The sequence below is a fragment of the Rhinoraja longicauda genome, chromosome 5 (genome assembly GCF_053455715.1).
Source record: "Rhinoraja longicauda isolate Sanriku21f chromosome 5, sRhiLon1.1, whole genome shotgun sequence".
Classification (NCBI taxonomy): Eukaryota; Metazoa; Chordata; class Chondrichthyes; order Rajiformes; family Arhynchobatidae; genus Rhinoraja; species Rhinoraja longicauda.
The window spans coordinates 85,553,233-85,570,361 of record NC_135957.1 but is presented as its reverse complement, the minus strand read 5'-3'; the positions used below and the strand labels follow the sequence as shown (position 1 = coordinate 85,570,361).

Sequence of the window (17,129 nt, the reverse complement as noted above, 5' to 3'; positions counted from 1 at the left end):
GAGAAGGAATGGGCGAGGTTTCGACCCGAAACGTCGCCCATTCCTTCTCTCCTGAGATGCTGCCTGACCTGCTGAGTTACTCCAGCAGTTTGTGAAATAAATACCTTTGAACTCATATTATGGTACTTCTCTGCAACCACTCATCATTAACCTTTATTCTCTTATGCTTGGTTCTACATAAACACCATTAGGAACTGTGAGGCTTCACGAGAAATCTTTACCTTGATTTTACAGTCCATGGAACAGGACAACAGGAGGTGACCAGATGCTGGAAACAGTCGGATAGCACTGACGCCCTGAAACATAATAGATTCAAGAATTACTTCAGACGCAAGCGTGGAGTACATTTTATTCTGCAGTAAGAATTGTTGAGACTCATTTTGTTCTTTTTGGGAGTATGGCAGTGCAATTTTATCAGTAGATGTCAACGTTACAGTGAATAGTTTTGAGTAGTTTTTTTACCCTCCCAAAATAAGCATTATTCATTAAAAAATGTATAAAAACAAAAACTGTGCAAAAATCTCTACATACATGCTATTTATTCCGTATGTAACGCATTCAAGTCAAGTTTATTTGTCACACATACATACAAGATATGCAGTGAAATGAAAGGTCACCCACAGTCCAGCAATAGAGCAATAAAAATAAACAATTCAATAGTATTCAATAGTGTCATAGTGTTCAGAAGTGGTATAGCCGATTTAACCAATTTAGCTGATCCAACTTTTTTTGAAAGCATACAGATGCAAATGGGAACGATTTCTTTACAATTAGTACACTGCAGGTGACCTGGTCAGTTCATCATTTCATAAGTGATAGGAGTAGTGATAGGCCATTCGGCCCATCGCCTACTTCACCATTCAATCATGGCTGATCTATCTCTCCCTCCTAACCCCATTCTCCTGCCTTCTCCCCACAACCCGACACCCGTACTAATTAAGAATCTGTCAATATCCACTTTAAAAATACCCACTGAGGGCCTCCATAGCCATTTGTGGCAATGAACTCCACAGGTTCACCACCCTCTGACTAAAGAAATTCCTCCTCATCTCCTTCCTAAAGGATCGTCCTTTAATTCTGAGGATATGGCCTCTGGTCCTAGACTCTCCCACTGGTGGAAACGTACACTCCATATCCACTCTATCCAGGCCTTTCAGTATTTGGTAAGTATCAATGATGTCCCCCCCTCATCCTTCTAAACTCCAGCGAGTACAGGCCCAGTGCCGACAAACGCTCACCTTACGTTAACCCAGTCATCCCTGGGATCATTCTCAGAAACCTTCCCTGGATTCTCTCCAATGCCAGCACATCCTTCCTCAGACATGGCACCCAAAACTGTTCACAACACTCCAAAAGCAGTCTGACCGGCCCCTTATAAAGTCTCAGCATTACATCCCTGCTTTTATATTCTAGTCCTCAGGGTTGGTTCTCTCAACAAAAAGTATAATGGCTGAGGGATGATCTTATGGAGATGTATACAATCATGAGGGAATAGATAGGATGCATGCCAGAGACTTTTTCCCAGAGTAGGGGAATCAAAAACCAGAGGAAATAGGTTTACGGTGAGATGGGAAAGATTTAATAGAAACATGAAGGGCAACGTTTTCACACAGCATGTCTACGTATAGTCAGGCACGATAGCAACATGTGTAGAAAGGAACTGCAGATGCTGGTATACACTGAAGATAGACATAGAGTTCTCCAGAGATGCTGCCTGACCCGCAGAGTTACTCCAGCACTCTGTGAAACGTCACCTATCCATGTTGTCCAGAGATGCTGCCTGACCTGCTAAGTTACCGGTAGTAACTCGGCGGGTCAGGCAACATCTTTGGAGGACGTGTCTGGTGGATAAACAGGATCCCGATACCTGAACCATCACCTGTCCATGCCCTCCACAGATACTGCCTAGCCGGCTGAGTTACTCTGGCACTTTCTGTTATTTTTATGTAAACCAGCACCTGCAGTTCCTTATTCCTCCATTTTACTGCCGAGTTACCCCTGCATTTTATGCTTTACTATCGAATGGGTTCAGTTCAGCAAGAGTGACAAAGACAAATCGACAGATTAGAAGAAATAATGGAGTTAGTGCTTTGTTGGCAACTTGTGGGTCTTTCAAAGAACCTCTGTATTTTATTGCTGAAGAGAGTTGGTTTAATGGATTGTGTTTTATCGTCCTGAGCCTCGGCTTTGTGCTGTCTACTGCCAGTTGAAAAATGACATTGACAGTGCGCTGTAATTAGATGAGCCGACTCACGACAGTACATTTGCTTAATGTTCCTCTCTGGATATCAGAGCACAAATTCCGTTCTGCTCACTGTGATGTGTTTTGGAAGAAAGTCAACTCGTTTTAAACAGGGAAAAAAAGAGACAAAGAAAGAAAAATAAAACATAATACAGCTTCATTACACAAAGATCACAATGCTGTTTTTAGTTCAGTATCATTCTGGCAACTTGCCCGAATGTGGAAAAAAAGAATTGACGCTGGCAGTGAGCAGAGGCAAAGTGAAAACAATATTATTGTTACCAAAATATACCGCACTGCCTCAAATAACAGCAAGATGTTGAACTGATGAAGAATATGGATTGAAATTCACATTCCCCAAATCCTTAATTTAATGGGGAACATACTGAACCTTTCATTATCATTGAACAAATATACTATGATGTTGTGCACTGAACTGCATCGACGGAGATGGCCTGGGGTTTTACTGCTGCTCTGTCTAAATTATCTCAGCCAGGCCACGATACAGCTACACGCTAGGGAGATCAGCATAGGTTATCCTTTCGGGCATCCAATAAATGAGGACTGCTGAAGGCCCATAAGTAGCCAGCACGGTTGAGAGCAGATTAGGCTCACTGACGATGCCACATGATTACTACCACGTCCATGGAAATGAATGAAACTGCAAATGATGAGGATACACGGAGTCTCCGACCAAAAAACATTGACTGTGGACAAGCTAGACGCAGGAAAAATGTTCCCAATGTTGGGGGAGTCCAGAACCAGCGGGCCACAGTCTAAGAATAAAGGGAAGGCCATTTAAAACTGAGGTGAGAAAAAACTTTTTCTGAGTTGTGAATTTGTGGAATTCTCTGCCACAGAAGGCACTGGTAGCCGATTCACTGGATGAATTTAAAAGAGAGTTAGATAAAGCTCTAGGGGGCTAGTGGAATCAAGGGGTATGGGGAGAAGGCAGGCACGGGATACTAATTGTGGATGATCAGCCATGATCACAATGAATGGCGGTGCTGGCTCGAAGGGCCAAATGGCCTCCTCCTGCACCTATTTTCCATGTTTCTGTTTATCTTTCCACACGTTATTAAACTTGAGCCTATCCAGCAATTTCAGATTTTTACACTGCTATTTACCACCCCCCCCAGATTCAATCTTTTGAAAGAAATACTTTCAGCATAGTGCTGGTAAAAATATTAGCAAGGTGCTATATTCAGAACAACTAAATAAACTTATAGAAAAATGAAAGAAAAACAATAATGGAGGGATAAAATGGAGAGTGCCACAGTGGCGCAGCTGGTGGAGCTGTTGTCTCAACGCTTATGACCCAGGTTCAATCCTCACCTCTGGTGCTGTCTGTGTGGAGTTTGCACATTCTCTCTCTGACTGAAGATAGAATCAAAATGCTTAAGAGTAACTCAGTGCGTCAGTCAGCATCTCTGGGGAAAATAAATAGACGATCTGCTGAGTTACCCCAGTGTGTGCAGGGCAGGGGTGGGCAACCTTGTTCTGCCTAGGGGCCAGGACCCATGTCAGTGAGCGGATGGCGAGCCACATCTATCGCCCCGGCCCGTCGGGCGTGTTGCTGAAGCGCAGTGTGCTGGGGATCTGGCCGTGGTTCGCCTCCGCCCGCTTCTTCTTCATGTGCTCCGTGTCCACGGTGGTGCAGGTGGAGAGCGGCTGGCCCAGCGACACGGCATCCAGGGCGAGGAGGAGCGGCAGCAGCCGCCACCGAGTGCACATTGTGCACCGCGCACAGACCAACACAAAACTTTACAGTGTCTAGATGGCGCAATAAAAATGGCGGAAAAAATGGCTAGATGACGGAGGGAAAAAAACGCCTGTGGGCCGGATGATTTGGGGCTACGGGCCGGATCAGGCCATAGGTTGCCGACCTCTGGTGTAGGGAGTGGATGAGAAAGTGGGATAACGTAGAATTAGTGTGAAAGGGCGATCGATGGTCGACGTGAACTTGGCAAGATGAAGGACCTGTTTCCATTGATGGTCGACGTGAACTTGGCAAGATGAAGGACCTGTTTCCATCCGTTGTCTTTAAATGTATTCAATCAACCTATGAAATGAACCTCGTCATCCGAATAGTTGTTAGCATTTTGGATGTATTCCACACTCCTCCAAATGTTTCATTGTAATCTGACGGTCAGTAGCTCAGTTGTAGCACTCTCAACTTTAAAATCCGAAGATGTTTCAAGACCCATGCTCTGCACGAGGACACTATGACCACCTGCCTAATATGCTGTTGGTCCTCCGTGTGCCACCTAAACAGCGCCGACCCGCCGAGGCATGGACTCTACAAGACCCGTGAAGGTGGCCTGTGGTATCTGGCACCAAAACTTTCGCAGCAGATCCTCTGTGTCCTGTAAGTTGCGCGGTGGAGCCGCCGTGGATCGGACTTGTTGATGCAGCATATCCCACAGATGCTCGATCGGATTGAGATCTGGTGAATTTGGAGGCCAGGGCAGCACCGTGAACACTTCATCATGTTCTTCAAACCATTCCCGAACAATGTGTACAGAGTGGCAGGACGCATTATCCTGCTGAAAGAGCCTACTGCCATCAGGGAATACCATTGCCATGAAGGGGTGTACCTGGTCTGCAACGATGTTTAGGTAGGTGACACGTGTCAAATTGACGTCCACATGAATGGTCGGACCCAGGGTTTCCCAGCAGAACATTGCCCAGAGCATCACACTCCCTCCGCCGGCTTGTCGTCTTCCCACAGTGGATCCTTACAGAATCTCAGCCGTTAGGGGAAAGAGGTGATGACTTTTGGATCAGGTACTAAAATGAATTCCTTTTTCCCTCTCAGGTGAATGTTTGAAAAAAGGTTTGATTTCAAAATGGCCGGGTAACTCTCCCTGAGACCCGGCCAATTTTAAACCGTCAACCAATAGCTGGGAAGGGTGCAGAGAAGATTAACGAGGATGTTGCTGGGACTCGAGGGTCTGAGCTTCAGGGAGAGGTTGATCAGGCTGGGACATGACTGCACCGACGTGCAGCGGCGGAGTCTTCGCCCGCCCCAAATCGCGGGGCTTGGGTCGGCCCGCTGCGGACCTTTCACCGTCCGGCGCGGCCTGGAACGTGGCAACTTCAACAGCCTGACCGCGGGAGAAGACGGCAGGGGAAGAGAAAAGACATTCTGGCCTTCCATCACAGTGAGGAGGTGACTGGAGGAGACTCACTGTGATGGATGTTTCTTTTTTTTGTTTCGTGTTGGTTGTGATTGTGTGTGAAATTGTTTATTTTTATTGCTCTATTGCTGGACTGTGGGTGACCTTTCATTTCACTGCACATTTTGTATGTGTATGTGACAAATAAACTTGACTTGATTTGACTTGGAGCGCAGACGAATGAAGGACGATCTTATAGAGGTGTAGAAAATCATGAGAAGAATAGATCGGGTAGATGCACAGAGGCTCTTGCCCAGAGTAGGGGAACCTAGAGGACATAGGTTGGAGGGGAGGGGGGAAAGAGTTAATAGGAACTCAAGGGGTAACTTTTTCACATAAAGGGTGGCGGGTGTATGGAACAAGCCGCTGGAGGAGGGAGTTGAAGTAAATACTATGGCAACAATTAAGAAACATTTAGACAGGTACATGGAGAGGATACGTTTAGAGGGAAATGGGCCAAACGCAGGCTAGTGGGACTAGCATAGATGGGGCATCTTAGTCAGCATGGGCAAGTTGGGCCCAAGGGCCTGTTTCCTGGCTGCATGACTCTATGGCTGTATGAAACATCACCTGCCCTATCCTGTGGATGGGACGTTGGGCGGTGTGGGCAAGTTGGACGAGGGCTCTTTCCAATCTGTAAGACTCTATAACATACCTGGAAATTTATAACTAGGAGTTGGTAGAAACAGAAAAATAGGTGCAGGAATAGGCCATTCAGCCCTTCGAGCCAGCACCGCCATTCAGTATGATCGTGGCTGAACATCCAAAATCAGTACCCCGTTCCTGCTTTTTCCCCATATCCCTTAATTCCATTAGCCCTAAGAGCTAAATCTAACTCTATTGAAAACATCCAGTGAATTGGCCTCCACTGCCTTCTGTGGCAGAGAATTCCACAGATTCACAACTCTCTGGATGAAGAAGTTTTTTTCTCATCTCAGTCCTGAATGGCCTACCCTAATCTAATTCCCTACACGCATAAATGTATTGGCTGTAAAATGCTTTCTGACAGAGGGCACAAAAAGCACCTTGCAAATTATTTTTTCTCCTTTGCATGAAGTGGACGATGAGCTGATCTATTTCAAAGCTAAAAAAATCTTCAGATGGAACTGTAAAAATGACTCTCATTTACGAAATTTGTAAATCCATCAGAGTATGAAAAACAGCCTAGATCTTATAGAAGCATAGCTCATCTCACTTGCATAACTTAGCATATCATATGTTAAAGTTACTGGATTAACAGCCAGAGATCTGAACTGCTGCCCCAGAAAAACAAATCTGAATCCCACCAGGGTAGCTGAGGAATTTAAATTTAAGGAAATAGACGATTAAAGTAATTTAGATTTTAAAAAAAAATGGTCTCAGTAATGGCACATATAAAAATGCTCGATTGTTGTAAAATCCCATCTGGTTTACTAATGTCCTCTAGATTAGATTTTTCCCCCTCCCTGGTGCCTGGTCCAGACCCACCAATCTGTTTCACACTTGACTGCTTCCGCAGTTCTGAATCAATTAGCCCAACTGTACATATTTAAGAAACATTTAGACAGGTACATGAATAAGACAGGTTTAGAGGGATCTAACTCTCTTTTACATTAATCCAGTGAATTGGCCTCCACTGCCCTCTGTGGCAGAGAATTCCACAAATTCACAACTCTCTGGGTGAAAACGTTTTTTCTCACCTCAGTTTTAAATGGCCTCCCCTTTATTCTTAATAAGACTGTGGCCCCCGGTTCTGGACTCCCCCAACATTGGGAACATCTCTCCCGGAGATTAACCTCGTGAATCTACGCTGCACTGCCTCAAAAGCAAGGATGTCCTTCCTCAAATTAGGAGACCAAAACTGCACACAATACTCCAGATGTGGTCTCACCAGGGCCCCATACAACTGCAGAAGGACCTCTTTACTCCTACACTCAAATCCTCTTGTTATGAAGGCCAACATGCCATTAGCTTTCTTCACTGCCTGCTATACCTGCATGTTTACTTTCAGTGACTGGTGCACAAGGACACCCAGGTCGCATTGCACTTCCCCTTTACCTAATCTGACACCATTGAGATAATAATTTGCCTCCTTGTTTTTGCTACCAAAGTGGATAACCAAAAACACTTTATAACTAACTGAACTATTTTATCACCAACTAAAGAGTGGTCCTGACCTACCGTCTACCTCATTGGAGACCCTTAGAGTATCTTTAATCTGTCCTCAATCGGACTTCATTGGACTTTATCTTGCACCAAACGTTATCCCCTTTATCTTGATCTGCACACTGTGGACTGCTTGATTGTAATCATGTATAATCTTTCCCCTGACTGGTTAGCATGCAACAAAAGCTTTCCACTGTACCTCGGCACACGTGACAAATAACCAAGCCAAACTAACCTGAACTAAACAGTCGAGAAATCTTCAGAGATTCTCAAAATGAATCTATTACCAAACTATGGGTTGGCTGAAGATCAGAAAGACTTATGAACTAATAAACAAAAATGAAAGCAACAAAAGTCAAGAACAATGAATGAGTGAATAACAAGAAGTCCTTTCATCACTCCCAAAATAAAGATGGTGCCTGCAAGCACAGTCGTCATGCATGTGCAATCAATATAGGAGAGCATAGCAAATATTAAAATGACTGTTTTCATCTTTCCATTTCATCTTTTTGCAATGGACAAACTAACAAATTCCATGTGCTAATAGCTCCCTTGAAGCTTTGCTCAAATGTTGACAGGGATGTGTAGTGCGAAGGTAAGGGAACATTCAGCATCTTTGATCCAGAGACAATAAGTACTTATCGCACCATGGCAAGTAGGGAATTGGCAAACAGATCATTTTTAAAATCTGGAATTTAATAAAAATAACAAAGCTTGGCAGCAGTCACTGTGAAATTACTGGAAAAACCCCATCTGGTTTAATAACGTCTTTCAGGGAAGGAAATCTGCCTCCATGCCTGGTCTGGTCTGAACCACAAGTGTGGCCAACTCTTAATTACTCGCTCAGTTCAGGAATGACAATTAGGGACTGACAATAAAAGCTTGCATTACGAGCAATGTCTGCCATCCATGGACAAATAAATAAAACCCAGATATTCTCATAAGCTCTTTCAGGAGGATTTGAGTAGAGGAGGAAAAAATAGGGCCAACATTAAAGTTGCAGGTGACCTTGCAACCGCTGCCTTCAGGCAAACCTCGGTCCTAAAAATACAAGATAGATACAAAATCCTGGAGTAACTCAGCGAGACAGGCAGCGTCTCTGGAGAGAAGGAATGGGTGACGTTTGTGGCCGAGAGCCTACTTCAGACTGAAAATACATTTCCTCCTTTATGGAAGCTAAATGTGCCATTGCTTGCAGTAACAATTTGTGGATAGACACAAAATGCTGGAGTAACTCAGCGGAACAGGATGGAAGGAATGGGATGACGTTTCGGGTCGAGACACTTCTTCAAGATATGGAAAGGTAAGGTGTGAAAGGGGTCGAAGATGAAAAAAGGTAGAATAGATCATTGTTAACTAGGGTAAGGTGACAACCGTACCGCCTATGATACTGTGTGGCACCAGGGCTTGATCTTGAAGCTCCTCCGAACCATCCCTGACCATCATTTAGTACGGTTCCTTGCCAACATCCTTGCCAACCGCAGTTTTGTACTCAAGACCTGTGACGGACAATCTAGCCGAATGCGACGCCTAAGAAACGGAGTCCCCCAAGGCTCGGTACTGGCCCCCATGCTCTTCAACCTCTATATCAGCGATCTGCCACGCACGACCTCGCGCCAGTATGGATACCCAGATGACTTGGCCCTACTGCACTCGGACAAGAGCTGGTCAAATGTTGAGGGTGTGCTCTCGGCGGATATGGAACTTGTCGTGGGCTACCTTAAGACCTGGAGACTAAAACTGAGTGTGGCAAAAACCACCACAACGGCCTTTCACCTGAACTACAAGGAAGCTCAACGCCAGCTAACCGTCACCCTCAATGGGTCACCCCTACCCTACAACCCATTTCCTACATACCTCGGGGTGAAATTAGATCGGCAGCTGACCTACAAGCAACACCTTGAAGCTCTCCGTGCTAAAGTCTTGGCACAGAACAACCTCCTGCGTTGCTTGCCAGGATCGTCATGGGGCGCCAGGACATCTACTCTCGGAACCAGTGCTCTTGCACTCGTGTACAGCGCCGCTGAGTACGCCGCCCCAGCATGGTGCCGCAGCGCTCATACCAGCAAGCTAGACGCCACCCTCAACAACACCATGCGGATCATCACTGGCTGCCTTTTCCCCCGGTCTCCGACGGATCTCCTGCCGGTGCTCGCAGGTATCGCACCCGCCAAGCTTCACAGAGAGTTCTTCACTCATAGGCTGGTGTGCAAGGCCCCATCAGACGCCAAACATCCTTTGCACCACCTCGCATGTAATCATGTATTGACTGGTTAGCACGCAACAAAAGCTTTTCATTGTAGCTCGGTACACGTGACAATAGCCTAAACTCAACTCACTATTACCAAGCAACGCAATGCAAATAGATCCACTTCATAACATCATGTTTTACACCAGGAAATTAGAATTATACATGAATGAAGCATTCACAGGCCTTTCAGCAACCATTTTCTTCGTTGCTTCCATTCAAATGAAAAACGTATTTGGAAGTAAAAGGCTCATCCATTTTGTGCTGATATCCAAGTCCATTAATAATAATTTGAGGGGAAAATGGAATAAACCATCCGCATATCAGTATAGGCAGTACAGTGGCACAGCTGGTAGAACTGCTGCATCATAGTGCCAGAGAGCAGGGTTTGATCCTCAGCACAGGTTTAGAGATACAGCGTGGAAACAGGCCCTTTGGCACACCGGGTCTGTGCCGACCAGTGATCCCCGCACACTTACACCATCCCACACACTCGGGACAATTTTACACTTACACCAAGCCAATTAACCTACAAACCTGTACGTCTTTGGAGTATGGGAGGAAACCGAGGATCTCGGAGAAAACCCACGCGAGTCACGGGGAAAACGTACAAACTGCGTACAGACAAGGACCCGGGTCTCTGGTGCTGTAAGGCAGTAGCTCTACCGCTACTCCACCGTGCTGCCCAGTTGCTGGTTTGTGTAGCTTATAGAAACATAGAAAATGGGTGCAGGAGGTGGCCATTTGACCCTTCGAGCCAGCTCCGCCATTCATTGTGATCATGGCTGATCATCCATAATCAGTAACCCGTGCCTGCCTTCTCCCCATATCCCTTGATTCCGCACCCCCCCAAGAGCTCTATCTAACTCTCTTTTAAGTTCATCCAGTGAATTGGCCTCCACTGCCCTCTGTGGCAGAGAATTCCACAAATTCACAACTCTCTGGGTGAAAATGTTTTTTCTCATCTCAGTTTTAAATGGTCTCCCCTTTATTCTTATTGGTTCTAGACTCCCCCAACATTGGGAACATTTTTCCTGCCTCTAGCTTGTCCAGTCCTTTTATAATTTTATACATTTCTATAAGATCCCCTCTCATCCTTCTAAATTCCAGTGAATACAAGCCCAGTCTTATACGTTCTCCTTGCGTGGGTCTGCTCCTGTCCTCCGGTTTCCTCCTGCATCTCAACAATGTGCTGAAGTGGATTGGCCCCAGTGTATAGGAGCGGTAAAGTCTGGTGACGTTGATGAGAAGGCGGGGGATAAAATAGCAATGGCAATAATGTAGGGGGTTAGCACACGTGGTTGATGTCGGCATGGGCTCAGTGGGCCGAAGGGCCTGTTTCCATGCTGCACCTCTCTCTGAATGCATTCAAGAGAGAGCTGGATAGAGCTCTTAAGGATAGCGGAGTCAGGGGGTATGGGGAGAAGGCAGGAATGGGGTACTGATTGAGAATGATCAGCCATGATCATATTGAATGGCGGTGCTGGCTCGAAGGGCCGAATGGCCTCCTCCTGCACCTATTGTCTATTGACATATGCAGTTTTTAGTTACACATTATAGAATGTAACAAAGTGGAAGGATAAAAAAAATTGCCATTTAAAAAATAGAGCAAATATATATATTTCCAACGCTGTATTCCGAAGTGATACCTTAGTATGCCCAGCCCACACGTGCATTTGTTTCTTAGGAAGATAACATTTCTCAGGTGGTTGAGCAGATCGTAAGTTGACTCCGATGTCCTGAGGAACGTGCAGGTATGATCTTCCTTGATAGTCGTACATATCTTTGACTGTAAAACAAAAGAACACAACCCTGCTTAACGCCTTACTCGAGAACACTTTCAGGTTTCTCAGGAGGCAAGAGATGAAGATAAACACTGGTGAAATTCTCACCATCACAAAAATCCCCTTACAAGGCAATGTGATAAACTATGAATAATAAGTCTGAGGGGCAATTCATCAAAAAAGTTAGATCATGTTAATATACAACTGTAGACACTGGAAAGCAAATTGAAGTGCCAATGTTGTAGATGAAAACCAAAAAGCTCTTGCAGAGGCTTATTTTCGGTCAATTAAACACGCTTCTTAAGTTTGATTCAGCTCATGAATATAAAGCGGAATCAGCAATCTGGAATTATTGTTCATTTTATGCTAGTTTATATTCTTTCCATGCCCCATGCACTTCACAGAAGGGTGCTTTGCCTCCAGTCCTATATTTTTTGACCACAGTGAAATGTTCCATTTCTTATTGCTTAACAGTTGTCTTTGACTCAATTTTTCCACCACCTTGCAGACAATATTTTCACAAAACATCAAAGAAAGCACCAGCGTAGGAAAATAACTGCAGATGCTGGTTTAAATCGAAGGTGGACACAAAATGCTGGAGTAACTCAGCAGGTCAGGCAGCCTCTCAGGAGAGAAGGAATGGGTGACGTTTCGGGTCGAGACCCTTCTTCAGACTGATGTCAGGGAAGGGGGCGGGACAAAGATAGGATGTAGTAGGAGACAGGAAGACTAGTGGGAGAACTGGGAAGTGGGTGTGGAAGGAGAGGGACAGAGGAACTATCTGAAGTTGGAGAAGTCAATGTTCATACCGCTGGGCTGTAAAGTGCCCAAGCGAAATATGAGGTGCTGTTCCTCCAATTTGCCCTGGGCCCCACTCTGACAATGGAGGAGGCCCAGGACAGAAAGGTCAGACTGGGAGCGGGTGGGGGAGGTGAAGTGCTGAGCCACCGGGAGATCAGGTTGGTTAATAATAATAATAATAATAATGCATTACATTTATATAGCGCTTTTCATATACTCAAAGACGCTTTACAGGGATTTAGAGAACATAGGGAAATGAATAAATAGATAAATAAGTAAATAAGTAAACGAACAGAGAAAGGAGACAGAAGGTGAGGTGACCTTCAGTGGTTGAAGGCAGTACTGAACAGGTGAGACTTCAGTGATGTTTTGAATGTGGTGAGTGTGGAGGAGTCTCTAACGGTTTGGGGTAGTGAGTTCCATAGGGTGGGAGCAGCGATGGAGAAAGCCCTGTACCCCCAGGATCTGAGTTTGGTCCGGATGTGGGGGGATAGGAGATTGGCAGCAGCAGAGCGGAGGGTGCAGGTGCAGGTTAAGGTGGACTGAGCGAAGGTGTTGAGCGACACGATCGCCGAGCCTGCGCTTGGTCTCGTCGATGTAGAGATGTTGACATCTGGAACTGCGGATACAATAGATGAGGTTGGAGGAGGTGCAGGTGAACATCTGCCTCACCTGGAAAGACTGTTTGGGTCCTTGGATGAAGTCGAGGCGGGAAGGTAAAGGGACAGGTGTTGCACCCAGGGGAAAGTACCTGGGGATGGTTTTGTGGGAAGGGACAAGTGGACGGAGGCAACGGTCTCTGTGGAAAGCAGAAAGGGGTGGAGATGGGAAGATGTGGCCAGTAGTGGAATCCTGTTGGAGGTAAGGGAAATGTTGGAGGATAATTTGTTGTATGCGATGGCTGATGGGGTGGAAGGTGAGGATAAGAGGCACTCTATCCTTGTTACGAATGGGGAGAGAGGGAGCAAGAGCGGAGCTGCGGGATATAGAAGAGACCCTAGTGAGAGCCTCATCTATAATGGAAGAGGGGAACCCCCGTTTCCTAAAGAATGAGGACATCTCTGATGCCCTAGAGTGAAACACCTCTTCCTGGGCACAGATGCGGCAGAGACGGAGGAATTGGGATATGGGGATAGAGTTTTTACAGGAGACAGGGTGTGCAGAAAGCACTAGGGTTAGTTGCTAAATGTCAGTAAGAGCTAAAAGCAGCCGCAGCAGGCTGTTTCTCCAATTTCCAATTTCAAATCAGATGCCACCAAGCGTGTTACATTATCTGAAGGTCCCCTTAAATCTATGAAGCTCCAACTCCGAGTACAAGCAGACCGGTGACACTTTGCTTTCGGAATTAAGGTCATAAAGTCATAAGTGATAGGAGCAGAATTAGGCCATTCGGCCCATCAAGTCTATTCCGCCATTCAATCTTGGCTGATCTCTATCTTTCTCCTAACCCCATTCTCCTGCCTTCTCCACGTAACCCCAGACACCCGTACTAATCAATAAGTACAGTTACACTGTTTTTAAACTGCATTTTCACTGCCGGTTCTCACTTTGCCAACATTTTGATAATTTGCTCATTCATGCTACTTCCTCGATAACCCATTTATATGATTCATGCTGAATTCAGGGTGGCAGGTCTTTGCCACAGAAGGCTGTGGAGGCCAAATGAATGAATATTTTTAAGGCGGAGATGGATTCTTGATTAGTACGGGTTCAGGGGTTATGGGGAGAAGGCAGGAGAATGGGGTTGAGAGGGAAAGACAGATCAGCCATGATTGAATGGCGGAGTAGACTTGATGGGCCGAATGGCCTAATTCTCCTATCACTTATGACCTTATGAACCTGCCTTGGCTCTGCATGTCAATCAATCTCACCAGCTAAACTTCACCCTCATTTCTAAATGTGTCACGTGCAAATATCCAAATGCTAAATTACTTTGTAAGAATAACCGCAGGGAACAGTAATGCGGAGCATAAAATTAAAATAAATTATAAAATGAAATAAATTAAAGTAAAAATGATAATGGGAGAAGAAACCCATATGTTTTTACTATCAAAAAGACAGACAGGTGGGCCGAGGGGGTGGGGTGGCTCTGTTGGTAAGGAATTAAATTCAATCCCTTGCGAGGGGTGACATAGAATCAGAAGATGTAGAGTCATTGTAGATAGAACTAAGAAATGGTAGAGGTAAAAAGACCCTAATGGGAGTTAACTACAGGCCTCCAAACAATAGCCTGGAGATAGAGTGCAAGTTGCATCAGGAGTTATAATTAGTATGTAACAAAGGAAACGGTTATGGGAGATTTCAACATGCAGGCAGACTGGGAAAATCAGGTTGGTACTGGACCCCAAGAAAGGAAGTTTGTAGAGTTCCTCCAAGATGGATTCTTAGAGCAGCTTGTACTGGCGCCTACCAGAGAGAAGGCAATTCTGGATTTAGCGTTGTGTGATGAACCGGATTTGACAAGGGAACTCAAGGTAAAGGAACCGTTAGTAGGTAGTGACCATAATATGATAAGTTTTAATCTGCAATTTGAGAGGGAGAAGGTAAAATTGGAAGTGTCAGTATTGCAGATGAACAAAGGGCACTATGTTGGCATGAGGCAGGAGCTGGCCAGAGTTGACTGGAAAGGGATCCTAGCAGGGATGACAGTGGAACAGCAATGGCAGATGTTTCTGGGAATTATACCAGAAAATGCTGGATCATTTCATTCCAAAGAGGAAGAAAGATTCTAAGGGGAGTAAGAGGCGACCGTGGCTGACAGGGGAAGTCAAGGACAGTATAAAAATAAGAGAAGACGTAAAACATAGCAAAGATCAGCGGGAAGCCAGAGGATTGTGCAACTTTTAAAGATCAACAGAAAGTAACTAAAAAGGCAATACCGGGGGAAAAGATGAAGTATGAAGGTAAGCTAGCCAAGAATATAAAGGAGGATAGTAAAAGCTTCTTTAAGTATGTGGAGAGGAAAAAAAAGTTAAGACAAATGTGGGTCCCTTGAAGGCAGAAACAGTTGAATTTATTATGGGGAACAAGGAAATGGCTCACTGAGGATGACACAAACAATCTCCCAGATATACCAGGGGACAGAGGACCTAGGGTGACGGAGGAACTGAAGGAAATTCACATTAGTCAGGAACTGTTGGGTAGACTGATGGGACTGAAGGCTGATAAATCCCCAGGGCTTGATGGTCTGCATCACAGGGTACTCAAGGAGGTGGCTCTAGAAATTGTGGACGCATTGGTGATCATTTTCCAATGTTCTATAGATTCTGGATCAGTTCCTGTGGATTGGAGGGGAGCCCATTGTTTGGAGGGTAGCCCACTAATGTTATCCCACTTTTCAAGAAAGAAGGGAGAGAGAAAGCAGGGAATTATAGACCAGTCAGCCTGACATCGGTGGTGGGTAATGCTGTAGTCGATTATCAACTAATCGATTATCAACTAATCAGCAGTATTAGCAGTAACAGGATCGGTTCAAGTCAGCATGGATTTACAAAGAGGAAATCATGCCTGACAAATCTACTGGATTTTTTGAGAGTGTAAAAATAAAATGGACAAGGGAGAGCCAGTGGATGTAGTGTATTTGGACTTTCAGAAAGTCTTTGATAAGGTCCCACACAGGAGAATAGTGGGCAAAATTGGAGCACATGGTATTGGGGGCTGGGGTATTGACATGGATAGAGAATTGGTTGGCAGACAGGAAACAAAGAGTAGGAATAACCGAATCCCTGTCAGAATGGCAGGCACTGGCGAGTGGAGTGCCACAAGGCTCGGTGCTGGGACAGCTGCTATTTACAATATACATCAATGATTTAGATGAAGGAATTAAAAGTAACATCAGCAAATTTGCAGATGACACAAAGCTGGGTGGCAGTGTGAACTGTGAAGAGGATGTGATGACGTTGCAGGATGACTTGGACAGGTTGGGTAAGTGGGCAGAAGCATGGCAGATGCAAAATAATGTGGATAAATGTGTGGTTATCCACTTTGGAGGCAAGAACGGGAAAGGCAGATTATTATCTGAATGGAGTCAGGTTAGGGAAAGGGGAAGTACGAGACCTGGGTGTCCTAGTGCATCAGTCACTAAAAGTAAGCATCAGGTACAACAGGCAGTGAAGAAAGCTCATGGCATGTTGGCCTTCAAAACGAGAGGAGTTAAGTATCGGAGCAAAGAGGTCCTACTGCAGTTGTACAGGGCCCTGGTAAGACCACACCTGGAGTATTGTGTGCAGTTTTGGTTTCCTAATTTGAGGAAGGACATTCTTGCTATTGAGGGAGTGCAGCGTAGGTTCATGAGGTTAATTCCCGGGATGGCGGGATTGTCATATGTTGAAAGAATGGAGCGACTGGGCTTCTATTCACTGGAATTTAGAAGGATGAGAGGGGATCTTATAGAAACATATAAAATTATTAAGGGATTGGACACGCTAGATGCAGGAAACATGTTCCCGATGTTGGGGGAGTCCAAAACCAGGGGCCACAGTTTAAGAATAAGGGGTAGGCCATTTAGAACTGAGATGAGGAAAAACCTTTTCACACAGAGAGTTGTGAATCTGTGGAATTCTCTGCCTCAGAAGGCAGTGGTGACCAATTCTCTGGATGCATTCAAAAGAGTTAGATAGAGCTCTTAGGGCTAGCGAAATCAAGGGGTATGGGGAGAAGGCAGGAACGGGGTAGTGATTGTGGATGATCAGCCATGATCACATTGAATGGCTCGAAGGGCCTACTCCTGC

General features: G+C 45.3%; 1 protein-coding gene across 1 annotated transcript in view; it reads right to left on the bottom strand.

Moving 5' to 3' along the window:
- cdc40 (cell division cycle 40 homolog (S. cerevisiae)) overlaps positions 1-17,129 on the bottom strand; it is a 128,925-nt gene that overhangs the window by 54,763 nt on the left and 57,033 nt on the right. The window contains exons 7-8 of the mRNA XM_078399887.1: positions 11,464-11,603; positions 222-296 (exon numbers count right to left, since the gene is read on the bottom strand). Coding sequence (XP_078256013.1) covers positions 222-296; positions 11,464-11,603 — 215 coding nt within the window. The remainder of the gene's footprint in view (positions 1-221; positions 297-11,463; positions 11,604-17,129) is intronic.